Source organism: Typopeltis vanoorti, chromosome 13 (genome assembly GCF_054136105.1).
Source record: "Typopeltis vanoorti isolate ZY-2024b chromosome 13, IOZ_Tvanoo_1.0, whole genome shotgun sequence".
NCBI classification, from domain to species: domain Eukaryota; kingdom Metazoa; phylum Arthropoda; class Arachnida; order Uropygi; family Thelyphonidae; genus Typopeltis; species Typopeltis vanoorti.
Genome location: NC_143561.1, coordinates 92,425,333 through 92,440,644, shown reverse-complemented (window position 1 = coordinate 92,440,644; position 15,312 = coordinate 92,425,333). Strand labels below are relative to the sequence as shown.

At 36.5% G+C, this 15,312-nt stretch overlaps 1 protein-coding gene across 5 annotated transcripts in view; it reads left to right on the top strand.

Moving 5' to 3' along the window:
• Positions 1-15,312, top strand: part of LOC150100368 (tRNA endonuclease ANKZF1-like) — a 197,498-nt gene that overhangs the window by 79,113 nt on the left and 103,073 nt on the right. For all 5 annotated transcript variants that reach the window (XM_090402734.1, XM_090402733.1, XM_090402735.1 and 2 more), the window contains exon 8: positions 12,240-12,462. In XM_090402734.1, coding sequence (XP_090258860.1) covers positions 12,240-12,462 — 223 coding nt within the window. The remainder of the gene's footprint in view (positions 1-12,239; positions 12,463-15,312) is intronic.

Genomic DNA, 15,312 nt, shown 5'->3' with positions numbered 1-15,312 from the left:
CACTTCTAGGACATGACTCCTCTACACTCTCCCCTATCCATTCCTGATGTCCTCGACTGTCTTAATCCTTTCTTGCGCACTCGCATATCTACTCCTGTAATCCATCATCTACATTTTTCATGCTGTCCCCCCCCCCCGTTTCCCTGTCCACTCTTTTCTTTCAAATCTTTCTTCCCATTCATTCTTACATTCCCATGCAAATCCATAATTCTCAGTTCATTCCTCATTCCTTTGCCAACTCCACTTACATATCTTGAAATAATTTTTCAGTGCCATATACACAAATCGCATTTTCACTACCTTGCATGTCTTACTGCTCACCACTGCTAACTCGCCACCAGCTCTCATACCACTTACCATTGCTAACTCGCTGTCATCTACACATGCCATCTTACCAATCTTACCACTCAACATTGCTAACTCATCACTACTTTCACCTGCTGTCGTACCATTACTGCTCAAGCACTCAGCTGCACCATCAATTCCACTTAATCCCATAGCTACATCCACAATCTTTCATCCACTATCACTTACATTCAATGATATCCCCAAAATTTTATTATCCATTTTTGCCCATGTAACTACTAACTGCCTTCAAAGGGCAAAGCTTTGAAATCAGAATATATTGTATGACCTGTGGAATCATATTGTACCATACTACAATTATTAAAAAACAATGTGCTTTATTGTAGCAAAATAAGGTAACTACCTATATGTAGACTAGAAATTAAAATGCATAATTTTAAAATTGTGAAACCTGATTAATTTCTAACCCAGTTAATCAGCCTCTGATTATGGTAAACTAATCAAAAGTTTACTATCTCCAGATATTCTGACATGATCAGATTTTGCTTCTTGGATTGACTTACACCTATAGCCTCTCCTATCACACACACACACACACACCTCTGCATAGTTTTTTCTACTTCTGAAATACTAAGTATACTTTTCTGTCCAAGATACTACTCACCTACAACTACCTGTACTGTGTAAGTTCCAAATTCACCAACCGTGGAATGTTATTTATTATTATTATGTGACACCTCTAACAACTCATCATGGGAGGGCATCCTGCTCCACTACAACTTGCTGTTTCCCTTATTTGATTCTTCAACTTCATGATACTACTATCATCAATACAGTCTACTGCCTACCATCACTATATATTGTCTGTAAATTGTGTGTTTATCATGACTTATTTGCCTGTATACAGGACGAACAACCTGAGTTTTCAGGAGGGTAAAAACCTTTCTACCTCCTTATGAGGTCAGCTAACTCACCTTCAATTGAAAAAGCTCACATAAAGATTCCTCTTGTTACAATGAGAATTGACTCAGTTGTTTTCTAATTGAAGGGGTGTCACTCTTCCAGTTGTGCTATAAGGTGCTTATATTACTTAGACATGTTGCTCTCATGTTTGGAGTAATGAACCTAAAACCTCCTTAAGAATACTTGATGATATCCAGAAAAATGAGAATACTTGAACCTAAAACCTCCTTAAGAATACTTGATGATATTCAGATTAATTGATGACTTGTTTCGCTCCTCTCACTCTCTCATAGATATTCTGTTTCTGTCTGTTTTGTATATGGATATTTTCATGGACAGTGTTATGCTGAACTGGCTACCATCCTCTACTTTCTTCCCAAACTGTAAAAACATGAACAGCTACTAATCAACACCTGTTTACTATCTGAATTCAAACTTATTGAACCCATTTCTCTTCCTCTGTCTTTTGGAACAGCCTATCTCATTTCCTCATTCTTCCTACCCCAAAGGCAACCTTCAGCTGATCATGAAACATGTCAGTAAAAATTCTGCTTTCTTGTTACTCTTTCTTTTCTTGCTCCCCCCCCCCCCCCCCATAGCACTGATTGATATAAGTTTTGCAACCTTTCATATGCGGGTCTGATTAAAAAAATTTGAAAAGAACATACTTCCATTTTGTGACACTCTTGTTATGCATCTTCTTTCTGGCTGTGTTTCCTTTCTGCTGTAAGCCTACATTTACCGACCAGTATGAAACCTTTGTTATCAGAACCTTAAAAAAAGGCAAGGACATTTAATTCTGGCGAAAAGTCTTTTAGAGAATAAATTAGAAATCTTGAGCAGAACATTGACAGGTAATTGTTACAGCAAAAAAAAAAGTCAACATATGACTCTTTTTTTTTTTAAGATGAATTGGAGATGCTCAGAAGATGAATTGGCCATTATTATACTTCCAGCATCAAGAAGTGCACAAATTCACATAGGGAGAAGATGCAATAAATAAATAAAGCCTCATTGACTGTTATTGTTGATAACAATAACTTAATGCTGGTTTAGGATACAAGACTACATAGAGTATTTGAAATCGGAAGTGATCGGAGTTTAGTTTTCAGCAGGATAAAATTGAATATCATATCAAAAAGAAGAGTGTGTGTCAGGAAGTTCTCTGCAAGGATAGAAAAATTAGAACTCCATGGTGGACTCAGGAAGTTAGAGGCCGTCCAGGAAAAAAATGTTTTTTTGAAAATTCCTGGAAAGTAATCAGCATATGCTGATTTGAAGATTTTGGAGAGACTGCTGCTGGAAGGGAGAGTATTGAGTGCAGAAAATGAATCTGAGCAATTAATTAATTTAATTAAAGTTAATTACTGTGATTATCATGTAATTTATTGTTTAGGAATGAAGAAGTAGGTAGCATGAGTATAAAAATGAGAGAACAAGTGTAAAAGACAAACAGGAAAATGGGGAGACCTAGAGTGGACAGGGAACACAGCGTGAGAAAGGTTGATGCTCCAAGAGGATGTGAATGTGTGCAGACAAAAAGGGAAGGGGTTGACCTGGGATGTAGGAAAAACAGTTGGATTTGAAGTATAAAAGAGTGGCTTGAGGAAAGTATGGAGAAGTTACATCTTATCAGTGATATCAGTGAAACTTGTTATAGATCAAGGAATGAGCTGTTATGTATATGAATGCTAGAAGTATCAGAAACAAGGTAAATGAAATGTTTGCATTAATAGAGTTTGTCCCAAAAATTGTTGTAATAAGTGAGGCATGGTTTGATGAGGATGACATTCTGACAGGAATAGAGATGGAAGGGTATAATGTATTTTATGAAGATAGAAAGGGTGAAAAGGGAGGTTGAGTGATAGAAAAAAAAAGTTATATCCATACAAGTAGAGATGCAAGAGGGGGAAATAGTGGTTATAGTTCGAGATAGAGATGAATAGAATGAAATACTTTATTGGATGTTGCTATAGATCTGGTAATGTGGAGGGTAGTGACCAGGAATTGTTTAAGCAAATTAGCCAAGCAAATAGGAAAAGGGTGATTTTAATTATGGCAATATAGATTGGGATGAAGAGATAGCAGCTGGAAGTAAAGAAAATAAGTTTGATTTTTTGAGAGACAGCTATTTCAGGCAGTATGTAACAGAGGATTCGAGGGTCATGGATTTGATCATCTCATCAGATATTTTTATAAATAAGGTGTCAAATCTCCCTCCAGTTAGTGAGAGTGACCATGAAATGATTACCTGGGTGGTTGCTGGCTATGTGACGACTTCTGTGAGGAAAGGGTATATATGGAACTACAAAGCTGGTGATTATGAGAAGCTCAGGAGACAGCTTGTGGATGTAGCATGAAATGAGGAATTGGGTGGAAAGGAGATCAGTGCTGCTTGGGTGATTCAAGAAGTATCTAGTAGAAGCAGTGTCTAAATGTATTCCAAAAGTCAGAAGATTAAATAAGTAGGTGTGAAATGAATGAATAAAGAGATTAAGCATGCAATACATAGAAAAAAGGCATTATGGAGGGAACACAAGTGGAGTGGTAATAATCAATTCCATGCCGAATACAAAGAACAGCAAGAAGAATGACTTGGTTGGTAAAAGTAGCAAAAGTTCAGTATGAGAAGTGGTTAGCTAATGAAGCAAAAAAAAAAATCCCAGGGAGTTCTTTCAATATGTAGCTAGTAAAAATAATAACAATTATGGTAAGATGACATTGATTGGAGAAAATAGTATAAAGACAACTGCTGTGGAGGATGTAGTTGAGATATTTAATGAGCAGTTCATGAAGTTCTTTTATCCTTGTGAATGTGATGACATCATGAAGAATTTGAGAGCAGTGAATGAGAATGAGGAGAGACAGACTCTGAGTGAGAAAAAGGTATATGGGGAATTAAGCAAACTTGATATTAAAAGGCTGTTGGACTTGATGATATATCACTGTGTATGTTGAAGGAATGTGCTAGGGCAGTGTTTCTCAAACTTCAGATATCTGCGTACCCCCTTATCAAAATAATAATAAATAAATAAAGTATATTTCATTGTAAATGTCTATTTTATTTGAATTTATATGTTCATGTAAACAAAAAATATGATTCATTTTAATAGAACAAAATTTGGAATAGGTTCCTCTTCATTTCCCGTCCATGAAAATTCCAAATAAAACTCCAAATATTTCAAATAATTCATATCATACTTATGAAGATTTTTCATCTTCTTCCTAGTTGGTTCTAGAGATGTCAGGCGACACGCCCTTATCAATTTCATTTGATCCAGATACAATATCAATGTTTTCTTGTTGCTAACAGCTACTTGTATTTGCTATATTTCTTCTTTAGTGCGTTTTATAAATCCATCCTTTAACCAATGAGCCATACTTAGAATTTGAAAGCTAAAAAAATTACCATATTTACTCGAACATAACTGCTTTTATCCCAAAATTAAAGCTAAAAAATCATGCTGCAAGGATTTTTGGAAACTAAAGTTTTCAGAAAAAAACTGAAAATGCTGCGACTTACCAAGAAGCTCCTATTCACTATCACGACTTTTGGCATCGAGAGAAGAATTTCCTTGTGTGTATTGTCAAAGTCATCTACCCAAATAGCTTCATCTTCTTTCCCATTATTTCAAGCAAAAATTACCAGTAATTTACAAGACTTGAGATAAGTAATGAACAATTCTTAGTTTCAGAGCGTGAAACAGCAGACAGCAATGTTAGGCCAGTAGAGATAGAGCAGCTATGAAAGAAGTGCATATGATTGGTGCAGTATTAACAAAAGATTGCATGAACCAAAGACAAAGGCAAGCCAACAGTTGAGTTGAAATGCTAATTCTCTTCAGCCGAATTCCATAATATCTGAAACACATTCACTATATATGTCTTAGTTTTAACACATTCACGACGGGGTGGTGTCAAGCAAAACCATATGTTGCACCAGCAACATATGGTTTTTCTTGAGTCTATACAGCGGTTTCTGTTGGAGGAGGGGGGGGGGGATGTGATCCATTAGATAGCCATTTTTATCCCAGTTGTCTGTAATTGCACTATTTGTTGAGAAATATATATTACACAGATTGCAAATGTCTCTATACCTTATTTAGTGATACAATAAAAATACTTGTTTTTCTTGCATCTTCAATATAGTGACGCTGTTGGAGAGGACATGATTTTTTACCGCAGGAGCGATACGAATGTCGTGTCCCGACAATAGTAACTCACAATTTGAGTAGGAGAATTCATACATAATATATAATTTATTGAGAAATATGTATGTTTAAAATAATTCTTTTTTTTCTTAATAATGATGCATAGCCGAAAATTGCCATGTACCCCCCCCCCCCCAGGGTACACATACCACACTTTGAGAAACACTGTGCTAGGGAGTTGGCATCTGCTTTGACATATTTGTTTAATGAGTCTTACAATGGGTCAAGTTCCAAAGGAGTGGAAGGAAGGCAAGATGAAACAAATCCCTTCATTGGGATTTGTTTAAGAGGAAGGATAACATCATCTTCAAGGTAAAGAGTTGGATTAGAAATAAAACACTTGATAAAAGACTCGCAACCCTATATGAGAGTGTTATGAGAGAAATTAGGGGGGGTGAAAAGAGAGGGCATCAATGCTGAATCATATTAGAAATGAGGATATTAGGAAGGAACTTGACATTGGCATTCAGGAATGTATGAGCATTCATGTGTTTTTAACAGATGTGTGCTAAACAGAATGGGAAAGATTAGCAAAAGGGTTTTTTTTTGGCCAGGATGGTAGGGAAAAAAAAAACATGTATGAAGTGCTTTAGAAAATATAATTGATGATATTGGAGTCCTCACAGATAACAGATTTATTTAGAGGGAAATTGTTGAAAGAAAGTTGATAATGATGTACATTTGAATAGTAATATCACAATAGCATGTATATCCCTGAAGGTAAATATCAGGAATTTGTGTGTGTGTACTCTTCTCATACTAGCTGTCAGGCTAGCATTAGTGGTTGGTCAAATTAGTGATGATATAGTATACCATGATGTGTACTCTAGATGATGAACTTAATGTTCAGATCTAAATGTCAAGTAATTAAGTTTATCTTGAAGTTATTATACTTCAACACAGTTGTATCTTATTAATGCTGAACACTATGTAACAAAGGAAAGGAATAGATTAAACCAGCAAGAGAAGAAAAATTCATTTTCTGAGATTTGGTGTATTATCAAAGATAAAAGGAGAGGATTGAAGAGAGATCTTATTCTGTAGAAGACAAGACTCTGTTTTATTCTCCTCATCTAATTGAAGAATGGAAAAGAGAGAGATCAATGTTTTAGGTATTTGGAATATTTCAAAAATAAGAATACAGTTACTATTAACAAAACTATGAATTGGAGTTAACATTAGTGAGAGAACTTCATTTAAGCATATGAGAGTGAGGATAAGTATTGAGAGTTTGGGGCACTCTTGAAATTAGTATTGAAATTGGGAAAAAAGGAAGCCATTCACCATAACATGTAGTCAACAACTGGAGAGAAAATTAGTATTCCAGTTTTAAAGTATAGAGGGCAAATTGTAAGATATTAATGGATTAGCACCAGACCTACATAGTTTTCTTTTCTCAAAATCATTTTTGTTGGAGGCCCACTGTGAATCAGTGGCCAAACCCATTCACTGACTAATTGGGATCAACTTCTTCACTACCTCCTGATAGTGAAGAAGTTGACTGACTCCATTTTTTTCAAGAGACTGAAGTGAGGACAGTGGAGAAATAATTCTTGCAAAGTTTAAATACAATTAAGAGGAATATTATAAGACATTGGCATCAAAACTTCAAGGATACTTCTGATATCTTTGGTCACAGAATGTTTCCTTTGATCTCCTCTGAAAGACCAAAGGAGATATTCTGTGAGATATACTTGGTTTAATAAATGATTTGCACTTTTCTCCATTTGTGGGATTGTCATCAATGCAGCAGGTGGAGAAGAATGATGCCAGAAGGTCAGTTTTATCATTAAATGACATTACAGTGTATCATCTGCAGTTGTGTGTGTTTGTGAAATGCTAGAGATAGTCTTATAGAGCTTCAGAATACTTGATTACTGTTTGAGCAAGAAGTAAGTTTTCTATGCTTGGTCCTTTCCAGGTTGCATTTGAGTCACTTGATTGTTTTGATTGTGTCACTTAGAGCTGTTTAGAGTGCAGTGTATGACGGTGTAGAGCTGTAGTTCTTGGACTCAGGTCATTTCTGACATGCTGAATTTTTTACTTTGAACTGTTTGCTTGGACTTTTTTGATATCGATTCCCCCCCCCACACACACACTCATAGAAGAACACAAAACCTATAAACACAGTTTCCCATGTGTGGCAAGTGATCAGGGTGAAAGAAGAAATCTGAAGAGCTGCAGGTCGCAATGTTTGGGGAAAAAATGGTTATGGGGAAAGTTCCAAAAACCAGATCGAAATCCTGATAAACCACCCATCCCCTCCTACATAAAAAAAACGCACAACACTTTATAAACAAAATCAAAAACATAACACTCGACAAAGACGACTTATTAGTCAGTTTTGACGTTTCTACCCTTTTCACTAATGTCCCCATCAATGACACAATTCTCCTACTACAGAACAAATTTCCGCCCGACATTACGGCCCTCTTTGCCCACGTACTAAAGTCCGGTTACTTCGTGTGGCAAAACAAATTCTACCTACAAAAGGAAGGTACAGCCATGGGCTCACCATTATCCCCCCCCAATCGCGAACTTCTACATGGAAACCTTTGAGCAAAGGGCTCTTGATTCCGCCACGCTTCGACCGACAATCTGGCTCAGATACGTTGACTACGTGTTCGTGATCTGGCCGCACGGGCGACAAATGCTAAACACATTCCTCAGCCACCTAAACAAACAACACGTACGCATACAATTTACCATCGAAATCGAAAACCAAAATTCGCTCCCATTCCTAGACACACTAGTTACACGTCTTCCTTCAGGCAGTCTATCCTTCACGGTCTACCAAAAACCGACACACACGGGCCAATACATACATGCGAATTCATACCACCACCCAGCACAAAAATATGGAGTCATAAACACCCTTAAAAACAGAGCCACAACTATTTGCTCTAACCAGCAAGCCCTGAAGCAAGAACTAAAAATCATTAGTGACACATTCATAAACAATGGCTATAACAAAAATAATGTCAATAAAATACTCTATAAAACCACAACAAAAATGAATCTAGATTACAGTAAAACCATAGCCATCCCATACATTAAAGGGTTATCAGAAAAAATCAACAGAATCCTACAACATTATAACCTCAATGCCACCTTTAAACCACCCACTAAACTTAAAACCATATTCAGCTCCTCTAAGGATCCTCTCCTCCCATTAGCACATCCTGGAGTCTATTACATCCACTGCACCTGTAACTTGCCGTACATTGGTGAAGCAGGATGGACAATCCCTATACGCAAGAAAGAACACATTAAACACATTAAATATAACCATTATGGTGAAGCAGGCCTCTCAGACCATGCACTTAACACCTTACACCAAATCAACTGGAAAAGCACCTGCTCCTTACACCGCACAAAAACATGGTACGAAAGAAAATTTAAAGAATCCTGCGAAATCCTGATAAACCACCCAAATATCAACAATAAAGATGGTATGAAAATTCCAAGGATCTGGATGGCACACATTCAGCCAACCTAATATGAAAGATTCAACATTAGTCAGGACTCTAGCCAATCCGCTAGTATTAGAAACCTTTCCACGCCAACTGGCTGGAATGATGTTAATATATGTATATAGTAGACAACACAAATAATAGCACTCTAGCGTTGATGTATAATTTTTTTTTTTTTTTTTTTCACCAGAGGTCAGGCCAACAATTGTGGTAGCGGTTATCAGTGTCTTTAACGAACCAGTATGATTGTAGTATAGCTTGTTTCTTGTGTATATTTGTACGCTCCAGAAGATGACCTTGACATAAAGGTCGAAACGTCGAATTGTAAAATTTTAGTAATATTAAACTAAAGTTTTTATTCAAACACAGTAGTTGTCTCCATAATTTCCAAAAATGCATTCCAAAAACCAGAGATAAAGAGGAGTGCGAGATGTTGGTTCAATATGTTTGAAGTTGCATTGTGCATGGATGTTCATCTGCACTTGCTTTTACCATTATAGAAGAAAGTGGAGGAATAGGAGTTCAGAGCTACATCCATGAAAATATTCATAAAAAAGAAAATGCATAAACTCAGCATGTATGAGAAAGTGATTAGAAGTCTGTGTGAAATGAATCATCATCTATTAAGCTGATTGTCATATTCTGGATAGCATCAAGCATTCTTAGAGAGGCTTTTGGTGCACCATTCAGATGTATGAACTTCTTATGTTGGAGAGATTTGGGATTTATATAGTGTTAGTTGTACAAGTAAGAAATAGTGTTGTAAATGGAAGAAAAACGGCAATATTTTTGGAGACTTGAGGAGGTTATGGATGTGATGTTTATGCCAGGAAATGCTAGAGGTGTAATTCAACCCAAGAATAAAAATCTGATCTCAACTAAAGATCTGAATATTATGAAGTGAAATCTTTTTCACAAGAAACAAGACAGGATGACTGTGTTTTTGTAGCATTAAAGTTCACTTCTTTAACCCCTCCTCCCCCCAGGAGAAAATGGCATGGAAATTAGTGTTTAAGACATTATTGAATGATTTTCAAGGTTGAATTGTATGAGCACTGCAAGGTTTGTTGAATGACACAAATTTACCAACCTTTGAACAGACAAGCTATGGAAAAGTGTGGAGAAACTTATGTAGCTGATCATAACATTTCTAGAGCATTTCATTTGGTCTTGCACATAGAGGCCTCCTTAGTTTATGGGCTGGCTTCTGTAACTGGGCACTAGTTTCCTTTCTGATTATTTCCTCTCTTCAGATTTCTTTATCATTGCCTGGATATGCAAGGAAATGATAAAGAAATCTGAAGAGAGGAAATAATCAGAAAGGAAACTAGTGCCCAGTTACAGAAGCCAGCCCATAAACTAAGGAGGCCTCTATGTGCAAGACCAAATGAAATGCTCTAGAAATGTTATGATCAGCTACATAAGTTTCTCCACACTTTTCCATAGCTTGTCTGTTCAAAGGTTGGTAAATTTGTGTAGTAGATCTGTTGTGAAGCAAGAGTGTAATTAATTGTTTGATTGCTGACTTATCTCCCTTTTTGCTAGAGATGGATATGTAGCCTTGCTTCCATGCCATTGGGTAGATCCCAAACAATCATGATCTCTCAGATAATGTATGCTTGCTGTTAATTCTGGAGCACTAATTTTCTGTTTTTGATTCTATATATGGAGACTGTTGAGGATTTTTGTGAAATCTTCATCAAATAAAGGAGATGTGCATTGGGCTGTTTTTGGTATAACAAAAGGTGATTTTTCATTGTTCATTTATACAAGTTTAAGAAGAGTACTGATTCCAAGAGCCAGGCATTATCTTTTAGGTGGCAGATTTGTTAGAGAAATAAGGATTGGAGAGTGTCAAGGATTGTGAAGGAAATATGGAATGATAGTCTTCATTCTGGGATTAATTTCAGTTATTTGGTTATAGTAGATGTTTGAATCAAAAGAGTTGACACAGATCACTCAAAGAGAAGGTGATGAAATCATGGAGATCATTCTCTTTTGGCTCAACTTTAGTGCCAGAGGACTAGATTCGGTGACTTGGGGGGGGGGGGGGACATTTTGAAAGGAGAACTGATTAAAAAAAGATTAAGAATACTGGGAGAAGGGTGGTGATATCTGGTATTCTGGTGGGTAGGTGAAAGTTGTTTCAACATGTCATCCAGCTTGATCAGTAGAAGTGAAAAGGGCAGCCATTTTGAGTTGTGGACGTCAGAATACCTAAGGTAGATTACCTCGCTCTCTGAATATTTGAACTGCAGAAAATTAGACTTCAGTGATAAATGCTGAAAGAGGTTGGAGTAATTATCCAAATCTGAGAACAATAAGACAGCAAATGTATGCAAGAGGATGAGGTGGAAATTTTTTGCAGCTTCTAGTTTGAATAGTAGTTGGACCTCCACTGGTCATCATTTTAGGTCCTGTGAGAAATAGCAGATCAGGTTAGACTAAATAGTAATGCGTACAAATTTTGTGTTAAGGCTGTATATATTTGGGAAAGTGGATGCAGAAATATTTGTACTTCTCCTAGTTGATTATGGAGAGTTCATTAAAGAGCAGGGAAAGAATGCAGTGGGAAAGGGGTCGCAGATATGTCTCTCATGCAGAATCTCCCCCCCCCCCTCACTGTAATCAGGCATTGGAGCAAGTGGCTGGAGGATTATCATTAAATATTCAGGCTAATTGTGCTGCAACAAGAATGGGTTATGGAAAAAGGAATCCCACTCTAAAGATCAAACATGACAATAACCATTGTGCATCACCAGTAAGTAAGGCAGTTGTCATCCACTATGTTGTCAGCATATCCTCCAACTAGGGAATATGATTGTGGTGCATGCCGTAACCCTGCTTATGGAAACAGTCTGCACCACATGAAAACCAAGTTCATTTGGCTCAGGTTCTGATATATATATACATTTTTGTATTAGGAACAGGAGAAAAAAGAAAAAAAAAATACTCAAGGAATAGCCCTGTTTAAAGCTTTGTTTTTGCAAGCTGCATACCATAATAAAAATGCTGGTTTTTTCCTTCTTTTTTTTTAATCTTCAGAAATAACAGATTGAGTAGGAAGAATATTCATCATAGGAAATATGATATAGAAAGCTAGTAAAAAATATCTTAAGAGGAAATGAATTTCTAAAAATAAAGGGGGGAGCTAATGATAATAAGAGATAAAAGTTCTCAAGATGATCTGGTTCTGTTCATTCCAATGTTGAAGAACATTATCTTTGTTATTTAAAAAAAAAAAAGAAGGGGAGAGGGAAGCATTTTATATTTTATATACTTTCAGGATATTCAAGACCTTTTGGTATCCTGGTCCTGTGAACTACAAGCTTGTGATCGCATCTTTTATCGAGCACCTGGTTTCAACAAAATGGCACTATTTGGAGCAAAAAATCCACCTTTCAAAAAAGATGATCCTCGTTTACGTACTATTCCATTTCCTTCTCGAAGAGCTACATTCAACGAAGTTCAAAGGGTGTACAAATTATTGACTACACTTGAATGTTTTGGTAAGTTAATGATGTGGGTAGGATACTTCAAGTTTGAATTGAGTAAATCTAATATATATTATCATCATTATAATTTTTAATTACTTTTACAGCCCTTTGTGGAATCACTCATTACAGGTAGCCACTCATTCATAGACCACAATACTGTCATACCTTGCCTTAAAACATTTATTGTTGGATCATTCATTACTCACTCTGGCAAAGCATTCCATTCATTCACTACTTGCCATGCAAAAAAAAAAAAAAAATTCTAATTTTCACTTCCTTACTCACATAATCTTTGTTTGCTTTCTATGAATGCCCTCTCATTCTCACATCACCTGTTACCCTGTGCAGTAATGTCCTTATCTGTCTGATAGGCTCCTCTCATAGTAATATGGCTCAGTCATATCAATTCAGCTATCTACCAAGCTCTGCAGATTACATTCCCTTAAACTGTCATTGTACTTAACATTCCGGTCCTCTGACAGTTTGTTACTCTAATCTGTACTCTCTCTCTTTTCCATAACGTTTCCTTATTGCCCATGTAACTAAGTGACCAGATCTGTGCACAGAATCCAAATGTGGACTGATTGGTCCCTTATATAAAATGGAACTATTACCTTCTTATCCTTACTTGTCGAGGTCTTTAGATTATTGCAGCAATTTCTGAGTAACATTTACAGCTTTCATGATATTATCCATTAAGATCCCCAGATCACTTACCTCTTCTCTCCCCACCCAGACCAAAGTTCCTATACAATAAATTTCATTCTGTCTTTTCTAGCACCAAAGTACACTGCTCAGAACATAAGGGGATATTTTAGTTTCTGTCGAATAATTATAAATTTCTGCAAATAATTATAACTATTGGTACTTTATACATGAATAAATATTTCTTACTTATGGATAGGGTGTAATTGATGAAATATTGTTTAAATAACCGATATTTTTTACAAATTGTGTTACATTTATAAATTATTTTTATAATTTACAAGAAAACCAAAATATCTCTTAATTGTTTTGAGCAATATACATGACTTGGTAACATTGACACGACATCCCCATTTTTCAGCCAAAAGTACCAAACTATTAAAATCCTCCTGTAATAACATCATGAGAACTTCCTTACATTGCTCTTGCTAATTTAGCATCATCAGCAAAATTCATTTATATATAAATTTAAACAACAGTGGTCTAGAACAGAACCCCCATGGTTATCCCACTCATCACTGTTCCTTTTTTGGGACTCCACCCATCCCTGTATCCAAGCTGCCAATTGACTCTTCAACCCCATCCTTCTTAATGTTTCAATAGTAGTTTGTTATCTGATAGTACTCTATCAAATACTTCAGAAAAATCACTATATGAGCATCTCCTCTGGTCAGTATACTTTTTACTATTATAAAATGTAACCAAGATACTAAAGCAGGACCTCTTCTTAACAAGCCTATACTGCTGCTGCTGCTCTCTCTCTCTCTTTTCTTGTATTCTTTGCTCCACTTCTCCTGAATTATTACTTTCATATCTTTCAGACTACCATCACTGATCAAACACCCTGCTGCCACAGTGTGACCTGTGAACATCTGAAAAGGGAGATCTGGTATCCTTAAATTATTTAGTTCCTGCTTTGGCAAGATGGGCAGTCTTGGATGACCTGGCCAGGATTATTCGGCTGTTGGCTAGTTGGCTTGCCTGCAAGGGTCATTGGCATTACAGTAAGTTTCCTACTTTATGGTCTGAGGACATGGCCTCGGGCTTGCTGCATTCATGGAATAACCCTGTGTTCCACTTCTGAGCACATTTATTGCTTGCTGGATCATGAACATTCATGTGTAGATCCATGTGGATGGAGATTGCTGGCAAAAATTTAAAAAAAAATCCCTTTGAGCATGAATACTTCATCCTCAGATTTTTCAGAAGGCCTTAGCAAACCCCAAACCAAGTGCAGAAATTGTAGATACATCATTTGATAACAGAATTAAGAAACCAAAGACATCTGACACTTAAATATACCAGTGTTTCTCATCAAAGCTTTTCTAATCTTTATGTCACCTTTCTTTATTCAGAATGGTTTAGAAGGACAGGCAGGATCTCCCAAAACAGTTACAAAAACTGAATTCATGTGATATTCTTGTTGAAACCTCATATCAGCAACACTCTGAAAAACTACTGCAAGCAGTAGTGAGAAGGAAATATCAGTTATAGTAGACCTCATAAAACAGCTACTCTGGAGGTGTGATATCACAATGGGAATCTCCTTAATGTTCTAGTTGAGAAGATAAGTTCAGAGCATAAAGATCAAGGTGTGATGGGTATGAGATGTATGTAGGTACATGGGGATGGCTACCCAGTTCTGACCAGGACTTAATTTGATACATCTAAATCTCTAATAATGTCAAAAATAGGAATACACAAACTGCCTGCCATGGCTCTACCATGTGCCTGATAAAGAGCATGATAATAAATCTTGCTTGCAGAGCAATCTAAATGTCAGCTGTGAGAGAGAAACAATCCTGCCTGCTCCTGTGCATGCCAAAGGTGGAATGATTAAAAATAATACAAAAGATAAAAACTGAACAAAATATCTCATATCAGGATACAAAGAGGATGTTACAGAAATATCAAAAGCAACACAAATACGTATGTCTAAGAAAGTGAAACACTTTCTTAGACACTTTTCTTTTCACTTTCTCTTCACCTTAAGTCATTTCACAAATTTGTAAGGCCAGAACTGGACATAGACCTGCTCATGGTGTTTGGGGGGTGGGGGTGCTATCCCATTGGGCAGCCATACTCTTTTTCAGCACATCTAGCTTAACACTGCTCTGGAAGTGGTAGCTATTTGCCTGTCAGTGGGATTTATTATTA